This window comes from Lactuca virosa, chromosome 8, assembly GCF_052849685.1.
Source record: "Lactuca virosa cultivar CGN04683 chromosome 8, Lactuca_virosa_CGN04683_v6, whole genome shotgun sequence".
NCBI lineage: Eukaryota > Viridiplantae > Streptophyta > Magnoliopsida > Asterales > Asteraceae > Lactuca > Lactuca virosa.
The window spans coordinates 204,039,478-204,056,129 of NC_136433.1; the positions used below are offsets into that span (position 1 = coordinate 204,039,478).

Sequence of the window (16,652 nt, forward strand, 5' to 3'; positions counted from 1 at the left end):
AGAAGCTCACAAAACCATGTACTCGATTCATGCCGGCAGTACGAAAATGTATAGGGATCTAAAACCCTATTACTAGTGGCCGGCGATGAAGCTCGATGTTGCAAAGTATGTGGCCGAGTGTGTGTAACTTGTGCTAGGGTTAAGGCACAACATTAGAAACCATATGGGAGTTAAGAAGCCTTGCCTATACCCATGGGCAAATGGGAAGACATCACTATGGATTTTGTGACTAAACTGCCCAGAACAAGGAACGGTCACGACATGATTTAGGTGGTCGTTGATCGCTTCACTAAGAGTGCGCATTTCATAGCAGCCAACGAGAAATGGTCTATGGATAAACTTGCGAATTCTTATGTGAAAGAAATTATGAGGCTTCACGGTGTTCCGTTAACGATTGTATCCGATTGTGGGTTGAAAACCCTATATGCTCACCAGGCTTCCAAGCCTGACCCACTCAGTTTTTTTATATTACAGGTAGTGGACCCCGAGCATAGTCGGATGATGATGATGAGTGATTTATGGATTATAGGCCAGTAGTTATGAATAACTGTTGTAAGGCTTATAATGTCTTGTTTATGCTTTTGATCTGTATCGGAACATGACATCCCGAGGTTTTGATATAAAAGGAAATTATATATTTCTTAAAGAAAGTTTTTGACAAAATTTTATCATGTTTTGTTTTTTTGGGGACCAATTCCGCAACATCTTTTAAAAATATTCTCTGATTTTATTTTAAAAAGCATAAATTAAATCGGTCTTTTCTGGCCGAGAAATTAGGGGATGTCACAACTATGACCAACCGATCTGCTATTGTTCCCTTCTTCAGATTGATCGTCATTTAGTTCACGTCGTTCAACAGGAACTGAAGGCTCATCCCTGTTGTTCAGCAACATTTGCCTCAACTCCTCCCTCTATTCAGCCAACATGGTCTGAATCACAGCTCGTACTCCAGCCATGGTGATGGGTTCGGGTGCAGCTCCTACTATAGGCAGCTGTTCTACCACTTGGGGTTGAGGTTGTTGGTTTCTGTTTGCATTTCCCGCTCCAGAGAAAAGACCGATTTATTTTATTCTTTTCAAAACAAAATCAGAGAAATATTTTTAAAAGATGTTGCGGAATTGGTCCCCAAAACAACATATGATAAAAGTTTATCAAAACCCTTCTTTAAGAAGGTATATATTTCCCATATATATATATATATATATATATATATATATATATATATATATATATATATATATATATATATATATATATATATATATATATATATATATATATATCAAAACCTCGGGATGTGATGTTCCGATACAGATCAAAAGCATAAACAAGACATTATAAGCCTTTCAACAGTTATTTACAACTACTGGCCTATAATCCAAAAATCTCTCATCATCCTCCGACTATGCTCGGGGTCCACTACCTGTAATCATAAAAAGCTGAGTGGGTCAGGCTTGGGTACCTGGTGAGCATATAGGGTTTTCAACCCACAATAATAATAACTTATTAAGTTCACCAATCAACAATAACCCTGATTACCCATTCCCATTGTCTTCACTTTACGTCCCTAAACACCTAACACAAGGGACTTAGCCTAAGGAATATCATCGGGTTGGACACTACTGCTAAGGGGACTCCTCAGCCATACATGTCCTAAAGGCAACCATGAGGGGGATTGGAGTACACCAATGAACATTTAGTTCATCAACACCTACAAGTTGCGAACTTGCTAGTGTACCACTGGACTGTCCAGAAAGGTCCGTGATCGTCATCTATACTCCGCTAGACGACTACAACAACACCAACAACAACACCGACACCGAGGCCTCTCATCATTTTAACACCCACCGACTATTTTGTCTACCCATGTTCTACCCAACATATTTGTAGATAAAATACATATACAGTTTAAAACTTGTATAAAACATCTATTCAACAGTCACCTCAAATAAACAATTAACATATTTACACATAGCACGTATTTTAAGCTAAATACTTCATATCTATGTGTAAAGTGAAAGTAACTACACACTCACATGATTCGATGATAATCGGGCAGCAATTCGTTTCCTAAAACGTTCGTTTCTAATAAAACCGAGAGTTTTATTGAGGAACCGGGCTCTGCAAAGGTCGGGCTTCGAAACCGAAAATATAAATTTTCCGGGCTTCACGGGCACTTCGTGGCGTATTCCGGGGGTTATAATTGATACCGGGGCTTCGGGGGATGTTAATATGAAAGAAATATGAGTTTAGGGGCTAAAATTGACACTTTTCCAAAATATACCCGGGAGGTCTCGCACCCTCCTATTTATAGGAGCGAGCCTCCTGATCCAACGGTTGAGAAGGAGCCACGCGTCGTAGATCCAAAGCTCATAGGGGGATGGCTCGCACGAGGGTTGCACGTGCGAAGGCTTGCTGTCCTCTTCTTACTGGACCGAGGTCTAGGTCCGAAGTAGGGATGGTTCGTGGCAGCTTTGCGAGGGTTCGGACACGTACCTAAGGGCACGCGTCGGATTCTTAGTGGACCGCGGCTTCGGACGCGGAAGGATCGCGACACGTCTTCGGATGACTCAGCAGATTTCGGACACGTGGCACGTTCTAAGCGAGGGTGACGTGGCAAAACGTGACTATGCGAATTTTCTTGATTTTTGTGCAAAAACTTCTAAAATCCATAAATTTCGCATACGAGCTCCGTTTTTGACGTTTTTTATATGCACGCGTAGGTAAAATTACGCTCTACAACTTCCGTTTAGACTTCGTCGGCTAATTTTGACTTTAATTTTTATATTATTATTTTTAACAGACCGGGACAGGAAATCCGTTAAAAATTCATAACTTCTTCATCCGACGTCCGTTTTCGTCAGACTTTTTACCGTTGTGCTACTATTTATGAGACCTTCGATTCTCATTCAGGTCGTGTCGGCTAAAAATCACTCGATCTAAAATTCGAGTTTTTAGCTGTCTACTGCTAAGCTGAAACTTTGAAAAATCATAACTTCCTCATACGAAGTCAGATTTGGGCGTTCTTTTTATCGAACTTCTCGGTTTAACGAATACTACGGGTTTCGTTTAGACTACGAAGGCTAAAAAGTAGTTTATCAAAAACTCACTTTTTACGACATTCGGCACCGTGCCGATTTGTCGCGAAACTTCGACAGGTCATAACTTCTTCGTTATAACTCGGATTTCGGCATTCTTTATATATCTGTAATCCTTGTCACGACCACTACAACTTTCTTAATAGATATCGGCTTTATCTAATATTTATTTTTGACGCTCATTTTTATTCTTAATTAATTAACTCCTAGTAATTAAGCATAAAACACATAGAATTCACATAATTCCTTTTTCATTTCTTCAAAATGAGTTACAAAGGTTAACCTAGACTATCACATCAAGATTAATGCCTAGGCTAGAAACACGAGTGTTACAAAAGAAGACTCCCAAGGACCGATTTAACAAGAGTTAGCCGCCATCCAAAAGATAGAGATTTGGCCTTCCAAGCGGAAAGTTTGGACTGGATGTTTTCAATAGTGGGCTGCTAATTAGTTTTAGATTCATATTTTCTCTCACCCGGAACCCCTAAATACTTGAAAGGAAAAGAAGCCACTTCACATCCAAGAATCCTAACACAACTTGACACTTCATTGCTTGAAACTCCAATACCGAAAAACTTTGACTTGTGAAAGCTTAATTTTAACCCGGAAGCGACATGAAAGCACTTAAGAACTCGGGCCAAATAAGAAAAATTATAACTCACCCAAGTTCCAACAAATAATGCATCATTGACATAAAACAAATGAGATATCTCGGGCCCGCCTGTAGGAATATTAACTCCTTGGAAAAGATTTTTTTGACACGCGGTTCTCATGGAAAATTTTAAACCGTCCATGGCTATGATGAATAAAAACGGGGATAAAGGTTCTCATTTATACATACTATTTAGTCATCCACTTGTGAAGTGGAAAAATCATTGATATGTAAATGATAGAACATGAAAATAATTTTTTTGAAACGGTAAATCTAACCTACTCCTAAACTAGTAAACTATTTCTTAAATCTACCTATGTCCACGACGCGGCTTGAACACTCAACCTCAACGAAGGAGGGCAACACCGGATACCGCTAGGCTAGAAGCCATTTGGTACATAGAAATCAAATACTGTCGTGAATTATTAATTCATAAATTCTAATCTTGATTTGTTATGTGTAACAATCATTAATATGTGTATAACTTCCAAAATATAATTAATAAAACTAAGCATGTAGTTTATTTACCTATTTTTAATAGATAAGTTGTCATAAAAATGTGATTACTTCACATATTGATAATATTTATGACAGAAATTGATAATTAAAAAAAAACAAAATATTCTATAAATTAGAGAAAAGTTTAAAATTAATTCGTGAACACAGTAGGGTATTAATGTCAAATTTGATAACAAATTATTTAACCATGGATCATATATATATATATATATATATATATATATATATATATATATATATATATATATATATATATATATATATATATATATGGAAAAAGTGAATATACATTACAGCCCCACCTAAGCTTAGGTACTAAACCTAATGAAAATACATTGTTTTACTATATAAAGATTGCGGTTAAAGGATTCACATTTAACACTTGAAGATGCAGATTCAAGATCGACGCAATTGTTATGATAAGGAAGCAAGAATATTGATTATCTTCGACTTTTGTGGTAGTTAAAAAAGGTAATGTTCACTAGGATGAAATAATAAACGATAATGGAGGAAAAAAACAGGGATGATAAAATGATAATGGAGGAAAGAAATGTTATGGAGGATGATATATTTACCAAGTGAAAACCGAACCGGGTATATTACTAAGTTAAAACGACTTATTTAAGCGGTTTAATACCTAAGCTTAGGTGGGGCTGTAATGTATATTCCTATCCCCCGTATATATATATATATATATATATATATATATATATATATATATATATATATATATATATATATATATATATATATAAGGAAAAATTCAATAGAGAACCATTATTAATCAAGGAACCAATGAACCAATCCAAAGTGTCGAAATTTAAAGCGATCAACGGCAAAAGGAAGGGTTGTAGACTTTTACAATAGATGCACATGCACCGGATTATAACAAAACTCACTTCATTTTTTTCGTTTAAAATTTTTCTTAGGCTATGTTTTTTATCGAAAAAAAACCGAGTATACCGTTGTTCATAATTTTTCGTCATCTTTCCAAAGAGATCAATGATGATATATAAAACACAAACTTTTTTTTTTCAAAAAAAACCCACTTCATTTTCTTTGTTGAAAAGTTAAAGTATATTTTTTTATAGAAAAAATTAATAAATATATCAAAATTCATGTTTTTTTGTACTTTTTCAAAATAGATTCATATTCAGTTCAGATTCACTTTATGAACCTGTTCATATTCATATTGTGAACCTCTTCAGATTCACATTGTGAACCTTCTCAGATTCACAGTATGCATAATAGTAAGTCAGATTCACAGTGTGAATCTGAACTGATCGAGCTTTTTCACATTGTGAATGTTAAAAATTGAAATATTTACAGTTTTGATTCACAGTGTGAATCTACACTGATCGAGGTTTTTTTTTTGAACATTCTCAGATTCACAGTGTGCATAATAGTAAGTCAGATCCACAATGTGAATCTGAACTGATCGAGCTTTTTCACATTGTGAATGTTGAAAATTGAAATATTTACAGTTTAGATTCACAGTGTGAATCTATATTGTTCGAGGTATTTTTTTTAGTCGGTGTTGATGTTTATTAATAGAGTAAAAAAATTAATATTTTTGGTATAATTAGTTTTTTTTTTGATAAAAATAAACTTAAATATTGAAAAAACTAACAAAATGAAGTGAGTTTTTTTCGAAAAAAAAATTCGTTTTTTATATATCAACATGGATCTCTATGGAAAGAGGACGAAAAATAGAGAACAACGGTAAATTCTGTTTTTTTTTGAAAAAAAATATGACCTAAAAAAATTTTAAACGAAAAAAGAGATGGGTTTTTATGTAAGGAGGTGAATTTTTTGGTATAATCCGGTGTGTGTGCGTCCAATATAAAAGTGAACATCTTTTCCTTGGCCGTTGATCTTATGATTTCCGACTCTCACGATTGGTTCCTTGGTTCCTTGTTAATTATGGTTCTCTATTGAACCTCATCTTATATATATATATATATATATATATATATATATATATATATATATATATATATATATAAGTTTAAAATTAGTTCATGAACACAGTAGGGTATTAATGTCAAATTTCATAACAAATTATTTTCCCGTGACTGGATCATCTTATTGATCTGAATATATATATATATATATATATATATATATATATATATATATATATATATATATATATATATATATATATATATATATATATATATATAGACACACACACACATATATACACACACACATACACACACGTACAAATAGATACAAATGGGCTAAGCCAATACAAATTACAAATGAGTTACACCATAATAACATAATACAATATACACACACATTAACATCCTAATGTAGATTGAACGGGAGGCTCTCAGATGTTCAAGCTGGAGCGGAATTCAATAAACAACAAAGTTGGTAGTCCATTGGTAAATATATCAATGTATTGAGAAGACGCTGGAACATGAAGAATGTGCATATGTCCCAATGCCACTTTGTCACAAACAAAATGAATATCAATCTCAATATGTTTGGTTTGTTGATGTTGTACATGATTCGATGAGAGATATACCACACTAACATTATCACAATACACGATGGTTAAACGAGTAAGCAGTTGAAAAAGTTCATAGAGGAATTTCGAATCCAACATGTTTCAACAACAACATTAGGCACCCCCAATACACAGACTCAACGCTAGACCTAGAAATTGTTCCCTATCTCTTAGAGGACCAAGAGATCAAATTATGTCCCAAAATTATACAATACTCTGAAGTGGAGAGCCTGGTAGTGGGACAGCCGACCCAATCTGTATCTGAATAGGCTATAAGACAATAAGCAAGGGAAGAGTAAAGTTCAAGACCATGATCAATAGTGTCCCGTATGTATCATAAAATGCGTTTGAGGGGAGTAAAATGAGGTTCTCGTGGATCATGTATGTAAAGACAGACTTGATGAACGACATATGATATATATGGCCGAATAAATGTGAGATGCTGAAGAGCCCCGACAAGACTTCGATAGAGGGTTAGATAAGATACAGGGGTACTAGAAGGATCCAAATTTTCATATGTGTCAGCTAGAGTTCGAGCATGTTTGCATTGAAGCATGTGAGCGCTATCAAGGATCTCAATAACATATTTTCATTGAGACAAAAGCATGTCAGATGGGTCTCTAGTAATTGAAAAGCAAAGGAAGAAATTTAGGTCACCCAGATCTGTCATTGAAAACTCGGTGTTGAGGGTAGTAAGAATCTATTGTAAGAGATTTGGAGAAGATGCAGTCAGTACAATATCATCAATACCAACATAAAGTAATAAATAAGCTATGTGATAGCCCTACCGATAAATGAATAAAGATGATTCGCATCGACTGGTTGAGAAGCCGAATGTGCAAGTATATTGTGGAAATCAGTGAAACCATGCCCGAAGAGTCTCTTTAAGTCCGTAAAGAGGTCGATGCAACAAACAAAAACATGATCAGGAAATAGTGGGTCCCGAAACCCTGTGGCTGGTGCATGTAGACAGTCTCAAGAAGATCATCGTGAAGAAAAGCATTCTTTAGATCGAACTGACGAACTGGCCAACTGTGAGAAACATCGGGAGTAAGAATAATGTGTATAGTTGCGGGTTTAACCATAGGACTGAAAGTCTCTTCACAGTCAATACCAAGTCGTTGACTACGACCGTTAGCAACAAGACACACTTTGTATCGCTCCAAAGAACCATCTGCATGTTGCTTCTTTTTGAATAACCAAATACAATTAATTATGTTTGCAACGATAGGACATATAACAAGCACTCACGTCTGATTAGTGATAAGCGCTTGTAACATCCTAAAATTTCCAATAAATTTGAACTTTTTAAATAGCATAAATCATTAATTTAATATCTTTTATTCAAAATAAAATTTAAAACTAAAACCCAAGATCAGTTCAATTACCAAAACCATTATCAGTTATAATTTTAAAATTTATGAACAACAAATTCAATCCAATATCAAAAATTTAATATCAAGCCTCGAGCCAGCGCTTATAATCATGCCCGACCATCATGTATACCTCATACAATATTTTTAAGGGAGAAGGGGTAAGCATAAAGCTCAATGAATTCCAAACATACACAATATCATATCATATCAACCTTACCCATATCCACGAATACAAACAGTATCAAACACATAATCACACATGCATGTCAAAGAGCACATCAGTAACAGACATACTCCTACAGGGACACATTGTCTAGGTCTGATCCCCCTTGCTCAGTATATCGAGCCATTGGGACACATTGGTTAAGCCCGATCTCTCATACTCAAACCCATTGGGACACATTGGCTATGCCAGATCCCCGTGCTCATTTCGTCGAGCCTTTGAGACACATTGGCTACGCCCGATCCCCACTCGGATGCGCCAAGTCCTACCATGCATATCCTCAATACGTGAGGCAAACCAATAAACTCTACCCGGCTTAGTACTTCCCCTATAAACAATACACACGTAGCACACACGAGCTAACTTAAGGAAGGTATAACACAACACGGTGTAGTGAGGAACTCACCTCCAAACGCAAAGCAACCTCCCAAGCAACCCGTAACCCACTCACACCTGTTTTCCCTTCACACTTCCTTATAATAACAAATTGAGTTGATTTTAGTTACCAAATTTCCTTATTTTAGGAAATATACTAGTCAGTAAAATTCCAGATTTCTACTTAAAAATTAGGGTATGTTTGGGACTCGTTTCCACCCCCTGGTAACCCTTATATTTTTCAAAAATGCATCACATGCCAATAGAATTACGTTCTTAGATTTAAAATTAGTATTCGCACACCTCCATACGATTTTCTACAGTTTATGGTGGATTTTACAAAACTGTCTCGTAAAACAGTTCAATTCGGACTAGTCTAGGTAAATGGTCGTTTTTACCCTAGCTAGATGCATTTATGATTTTTGGTCAAAACTAATGAAATGTTGTAGATTCATATAGGAAACTTTGGGCACTGATAACGACATATCAGATGTTTCATGATTTTTCTATGATTTTTTCAAGACAGGGTTAGATTAGGGAAAAATCCTGAAATCGCAGCTTTGGCATTTTCGGGTTAATTAACTTCTTAACCCATTAAGACCTAATCGAAAGTGGCTTATTTTCTGAAAATAATTTCTTAACAGTATCCATATTTCATTGAGCTTAAATGGCAATTCCGACATCAAATTATACTTCAAAGTTGGCTACTTTAAAGAGTAATTGAAGTACAACACTTTAATAGTAAAATCATCAAATTAGGGTTTAGTTTCTGTCCAACTCGTAGGTCTTAAAACCAGAAAATTACACCACACACTGGCACCCTAGCTCGGTGGCTAATGGAGGTTGTGAATTGCAGCCATGGCTGGTGGAGGTGGTGAAAATTGTAAAGAAAAACGAGTCTAAGGAAGTAGAAATAGAAAGGAAAATAGCAACTTACTTCCACTAGAGATCAATACCACTAATACTCTTCCCTCCTAAAGCTCGACCACCTCTACCCTACAACATATTCCCTTCTCTTTCTCGATCTCTCATCATTTTCCTTCCTGAATTCTTACAATCAGCCTCCTGGCTTCTTTTTGCGTTGCACAAGGTGAGCACACACACAAATCGTTAGGTTTGGGCTACTAAGGGTTTGTGGATGAATTTTTAGCAACAAGGGATTCAGCCCAAGGCCAAAAAATGTCCACCCATGGGATTAAATCCCATATTTTTCCTTTAGACCCTCAACTATGACATAATTTATTATTTGATCCTTAAGACCAAAACTTAAACATTTTAAGTTTCTAAAACTCCTATTTAGCCCCTTAAGAAACATATATTTATTTTTAGGTTATTAACCTATTTTATGCTTTTTATTACCATTAGTGTGATTTATTATTATTATTATTGTTATTATTATTATTATTATTATTATTATTATTATTGTTATTATTATTATTATTATTAAATTACTATAAAATGAATACCGGAAAATGAGGTGTTACAACTCTTCCCCAAATGAATCAGACATCGTCCTCGAAGTTTTTGTCATCGCACAACTCTAGATAAAACACACGCAACTCCGCACCCGACTTTTAAGTCCACTCGGAACTCTTCTAGTACTATTACTGGACTTTTACTAAGTTGATCTTCTTGTTGTGTAAGGTCTTAGTCTTTGTCTCAAGGATAGCAATCGGCTTCTCAACATAATTAAGTCGCTTGTCAATCTATATGTCCTTTATTGGAATTACTGTTGTATCAACCACGAAACACTTTCGGAGCTGAGACATATGGATGGTGTTGTAGATCAACCTCAACTCATTAGGCAATTATAAACTATACACTACTTTCCCTTCTTGAGTAATAATCTTGTAAGGAACTACATATCAGGGTCCCAACCTTTCTCTTTTGTGGAACCGAATCACCCCCTTCCATGGTGAAGCCTCCAATAATATGTAACCTCCAACCTGGAACTTTAAATCCAACTGCCTCTTATCGGTATAGCTTTTTTGTCGACTCTGGAATGTAATTAATCCCTCTCTCACCATCTGGATAAATTTTCTCATTATAAACACGATTAATTTTATTCCCCAACACTCAATTCTCAAACTTGCCTCCCCATCTGGATGTCCTACACTTCATACCATATGACCATTCAAATGGCGGCCTACCTAATGTAGATGCTTGTTTGTTACTTCTAATGTAGAAAAACGGAGCTAACCATACTATGTTAAATGATCCCAACTGTCAGTTGGATTAGGTGTCTAAGCCCATAACTATTATTGGTATGTACTTGACCCGAGAGTAGCATGGTCCATTTTGGGTTGCATTCACGAAAGCAATTTAATAGGAAGGATATTTGAGAAAGAGGTTATTTGTGATTTATTAATATATTATATGTATAATATATTAGTTGAGGAATCATATTATTTAATTAGTATTGATCAAGAATTAATTTGGAATTAATTTAGTGATCAAAAGAGACTAATTAAATTAACGGGGACTAATTATGTAAATCAGTGATACATGTGGTTTAGGCTATTGATCCATGATGGACTAAGTTTATGTAAAAGTCCATGAAGAGTTAGTCCATATGAGTTATTGGATCATAAGCCTAAGTGTAAGAATTAGGGTTTACATATGACTCTTGAAATTCTACACTATATATGTATTCCCTTAAGCCCAAAATCGATACATAAGTATTATAACATGAATGTAGCCGATTTTGGTGGTGCCAGTCTCTCTCTCATTTGTCCTCCTCTTGCTCTTGGTATTTTGTGAACCATTTGAGGCATCACACTTGAGGTGCTAAGCTCTTGAAAGGCCAAAACTCTACAAGCTACAACAAAGAGGTAATTATCTAACTTGTTTTATGTTTCAAATATCAAGTTGTATGCTAGTTATAGGTTTCATGCTTTGGGTATTTTTTTTACATTTATAACTAGAGAAAACTTAGATCCAAAGCATTAGGGTTGTATGTGCACCAGAGGGATGTTAGAGTACATAAAACCCAACAGTGGTATCATAGCCATGGGTTGTTTTTTATTATATTGATGCATGGCTAATTGTTTAAAGTTGAAGCAAGTCGAAAAACTGCACTCTGACAGAAGGAATCGACGAGTCCATACATGAACTCAACGAGTTCATGGTGATCTCGACGAGTCCATAAGCTGACTCGGCGAGTCGGACAGCCTGTTTGTAGTTTTTCGGGTTTTTGGCCTGTTTTGGATTACGATCATTACCACAAACAGTTTTTGTTCATAAAATTTGATTTTGTTGATATGGTAATGATTATCCCCATCCAATAACATGATGATTGCAAAATTTTAAGATAATAACTTGATTTTGTGAAAAACTAATTATTTTTAAAATTTGAATCATTTTGCTATAAGAGTTGCATTAGGTCAAATTGGTTAAAGATAAAGAATATATGATTATTTTTATTAGTTTTAAATTTGATCTAAATGTTTTAAGAGGTTACAAAACTTGTCATCAAGTTTTGGAACTCGGAAGTTTTTAAGGAGTTACAAAATTAAGTCCATAAGTTATGGAATCCAAAGGTTTTCAAGAGTTTCATAACTTGCCCTCAAGTTATGGAATATGGAAAGTCTCATTCATGAAAACATTAACTCTTGTAATTAAAAGGTTTCAAAAGATTCAACTCTTAGGTTCATAACTTAAAAATTACTTAAATAGTTTTTAATTTTTAATTTTTATATTTAGCACCTTGATGTTTTGAATAGTTCAAATTACATCTTTATGGATTTCATTAAATTAATTAAATGTTTAATTAAAAGAGAAATTAATAAATCCATAATCACATGGCTTAAGTTTAATTAAACTAAGAGTATAGTTTAATTAATAGATTAAACCACAAAGTATTTTAAAAATTTAAAATACACCCTTATACTATATAAAATTAAAAGTTTAATATATTATATATGTATAAGTTAAAAAGTCAGTCTTACCATTAGTAGGCCTCATTCACGAAGCTAGTCTATAAGGGGTGTTTAAGGAAGCGACCTGTAAAATGGCCACCATTGGGTATCCACTCTTACCCACTGCACCCTTGACCAGTGGAGGGTCGTTAGCCGAACGGGTTTGATAGGACACTTAAATCCTCATTAAAAGTATAATGAAATACAAAGTAACTAAACACTTTATAAATTCCCAATCTTAGTTACATTAGGAAAAATGTGAATTTGATGCTAACCCATGAAATTTCACATTGCACCTTATTGGTCAGTTAGTGGAGCGTGTGAGGTTAACCGGCATACTCATGTAGACTAATGAAGGATGGCAATGGGTTTCTCGTAAATTATCATTGATCAATGGAGTGTGTGTGGTTAACCGTCACATTGATTAGGTGATTAATTACATCGAGTGTACCAAGCTAATTTGCATGGTTATTCACACCTTATTTGTGATCCTCGGTATCCGAGTCACAAACTTGAAGGGCATAATCGAGATTAACATGCCATTGAAAAGTTCAATGAATCTCAATAGAATCTAAGAATTTCAATTCATTTAAAACCTAATATTAATTTTTGTTTTTCATGGTGGAAATTGGTAAATCGTCATTTACCTACCTTCAAATATTTTGCAATTAGATTACGACATCCCTCTTCCGAATTGCAGAATATTGTGTTGGGTCCTAGCCTTAATATTTCATTTTGGGTGTTATATTTAGGACTTAAATCAACTAAACTTGAATTTCTCCCATGTAGATGTCTAGTTCTGACAACTATGGTCTTCCTGAATCTTATGGAAAAAGATTTCCTCATGAAGATGATGTTCCCATAAATCATACTTCACTTCCTCCACCTCCTCCTATAATTCTCCCTGACCCACATGTTCGTCGACTTGAAAAGTATAGGGTCACTCAAACCCTATTGGCTAGCAAACACAAAGATGGAAAGTCTGTGTTTGCACACGTATTGGAGATGAAGTCACACATTGACAAGCTGTGAATGTTAGGAGTCGTTGTCTCGAGGAAGTTGGTTGTTGACTTGGTTCTTCAATCACTTCCTAAGTCATATAGTGAGTTCGTTAAAGATTACTATATAACAGACCACAACGTGACCCTTATCGATCTTACGTATTTGCTAATTGCTGTTGAATCAGAAATGATTTGGCGCACTGGTAATGCAAATTTTATTGGAAGATCTACTTCCCAAACTTCCATGGACATTGACAATGGCGACATTGGAAGTCCAGAAAAGCTTTCTCTTCCTAATGGAAGGGGATTGGCTAAGGTCAAACCGTTTGACCAAATGGTAAAGAGAAAGGCTAAGTCTGAGATTGTCCCGTGTGCCATTCCAAAAGAGTCTGTTTGTTACTACTGCCAAGAGAATGGACATTGGTTGCGAAGCTACCTTATTTACCTGAAGGATCACAAGGATGGTATAGTCAAAGTGTTTGACTCTGCTTCAGGTAAGTCCACTATCTAACTCTATTAAGTTCCTATTTGAAGATTCTTAATACATGATGTGATGAAATCACATTTTGATGTTTTGTAGGATCGAAGAAGAGAAAGGAAGCTTAAAGTAAGAGCAAGCTGAGTCTGATCACGAAAATATGGATTTCGATCGCATGATTCGATGATCAGAATTGTGAGCTGCTACTTAGGAGTTATGATAGATTGCTTAGAGATATGTAGTAACATAGTTTTCATTTGTAATTGCATTGTAAGGACAAGTTTTTCCACAGTCATATAAATAAAGAAAATTTTGATTTTATCTTATTTTATAATTCCTTGCAATGACATTTGTAAAAATTGATGTTTGTATGTTTCTAATTTTAGCAATATGGATTTGATTCTTTCATTTGTGGTAGTGTCTAAATTTACCAAATAAGGAAAGATTCTCATCACCAAGTTTCAATTGGACTGAAACTTGGAATCATGCAACTTGTAATGTATGATGAATGAGAACCTTCGTCTTTGGGAAATTAAGACTAATTCCTTGTTCACATGTATATGTGAGTCAAGTGAAGGACTACGGGATCGGCTACACTTGGTTATGCACTGGTCAGGTCAACCACAAAGAACGATAAGACTATTCGTCATGATTTACTAAAGGTTTAGTAAATATGGTTATTCTTACAAGATTAAGTGTAATTCCGAATCATTGAAAAAGCTTCAATGTATGGCCGAACGAATAAGAAGAATCAATTAGGCAGAAAGATAAAAAGTTTCTCCAATTTGAAAGGAACAGAGAGTACTTGAGTCTCATGTTTTATGATCATCTTAGTGATTATGAAACCATATCACAATTAATCCTCTAAGGACATCTTGGTGCATTTGTATGGCTAAGAAGAGGAATCGTTAATTCTTGAAATGGTTAAACCAAGAAGATGAGTCATACTTAGTTCCAAAATCAAGTCTTAGAGTCATACTCCAAGATTGTTCCTTGAGTGACATATCTTAAGTAGGTTTATAACACATTTAGAATTCGTAGTTGTGATGTCTTTAAGACAAAGACCAACTAAGACCAATTATATGAAGTGTTTTTCCTTGATAAGAATCCACACTAACTCTTGAATATTTGTTTGTCAAGGAGTGTTTCTTGACAAGAGAATCTTTCCTTTCAACCATTACTTGGGACTTTACAAAGGGTCTTCCCCCACCCAAACGATGATAAAAATCATAGCTTTTTAGTAATGCATGTCCAATGCAAGACTCAAACACTCACTAAGTCAAAAGAGGGAAAATAAGATCAGGACTCATGTTTGGAGTCTAAATCTACTCCAAAACATAGATCCAAAGTTTATATTACCAAGAATGCCTCAATGATCCATAAAGTTGCCAAGTTTATGGACCCCATGCATTCAATCCTTCACAACCATGAAAAAAGGAGCATAAAACTTAGATCTAGCATGCAAGAGGTAAAAAGGCCAGATCTTTATGACTTAGAATGGTCCAAAAGCTCTGCAAGAAGGTGAGGTATAAGCTGGATTGCCAAGAGGTTGCTCCACCAAGGTCTTCTTCCACTTCAATGAGGCAAAAACCACCAAAGAGTGCTTCATTGTCACAAAATGAGCTAAGGACTTAAAGTAGGTCGAGATTAGGGTTTTCAGGAGGCAAGAGAGTGAGGGAGGCTAAGGATGGGAAACCTTAGCCCTCTCATTCCATTAAATACCTTAATATTAGGGTTTTGGTTTTCATACCATTCTCACGTCATGAGACTTAAAAACACAGGTCAAATAGTCCATGGTCACTCACGACGTGACGACCATGTCTCATGTCGTGACCCTCATCCAAAAGCTACAAATCAATAAATATGTACCTCCAAGACCAGGGTGTTCCAATGCTCCCCCACTAGAATCAGACACCGTCCTTGAAGTCTGCTGCCGCAAATAAATCGAGATAATGCTCCCTCATCTCGTCCTCAGGCTCCCACATCCATTCTAAACCCTCTCGGTGCAGCCATTGCACCTTCACTAAACCCACCGCCTTGTTTCGTAACGTCTTTGTCCTCCGGTCGAGGATCACCATCGTTCTATCATTGTAGTTCATGCGCTCATCCACCTGAATATCCCCCAATGGAACCACTGTGGAATCATCAACCACACACCTCTGTAGTTGGGAAACATGGAAAGTTTTGTGAATCTGACTAAGCTCCTCAGGAAAATCCAACTTGTAAGATACCTTGACAACCCTGGCAATCACCCGAAATGGCCCAATGTACCGGTGCCCCAAATTCTCCATCTTCCTGAAGCGTATTACACCCTTCCAGGGTGATACCTTCAAAAAAACCATGTCACCAACCTGAAATTCCAACTCAAATCGACGATTTTCAGCTTAATTATTTTTTCGACTCTTAGCTGTCTACAATCTCTGTCTAATTTGCTGAATAAGCTCTGTCATCTGAAGAACTACCTCAGTCCTTCCCATAACTTTATGACCAAT

At 35.5% G+C, this 16,652-nt stretch overlaps 1 protein-coding gene across 1 annotated transcript; it reads right to left on the minus strand.

Annotated features, from left to right (window-relative positions):
- Nucleotides 1-16,067: 16,067 nt before the first annotated feature.
- On the minus strand, nucleotides 16,068-16,451 carry LOC145131207 (uncharacterized). Its single transcript, XM_079065931.1, has one exon. The coding sequence runs from the start codon at nucleotides 16,449-16,451 to the stop codon at nucleotides 16,068-16,070; it is 384 nt and encodes a 127-aa protein (XP_078922057.1).
- Nucleotides 16,452-16,652: the final 201 nt, after the last annotated feature.

Bases quoted from the DNA above. Each gene is read 5' to 3' on its own strand.
- LOC145131207 (XM_079065931.1), bottom strand. From the start codon at position 16,451: ATGGAGAATTTGGGGCACCGGTACATTGGGCCATTTCGGGTGATTGCC.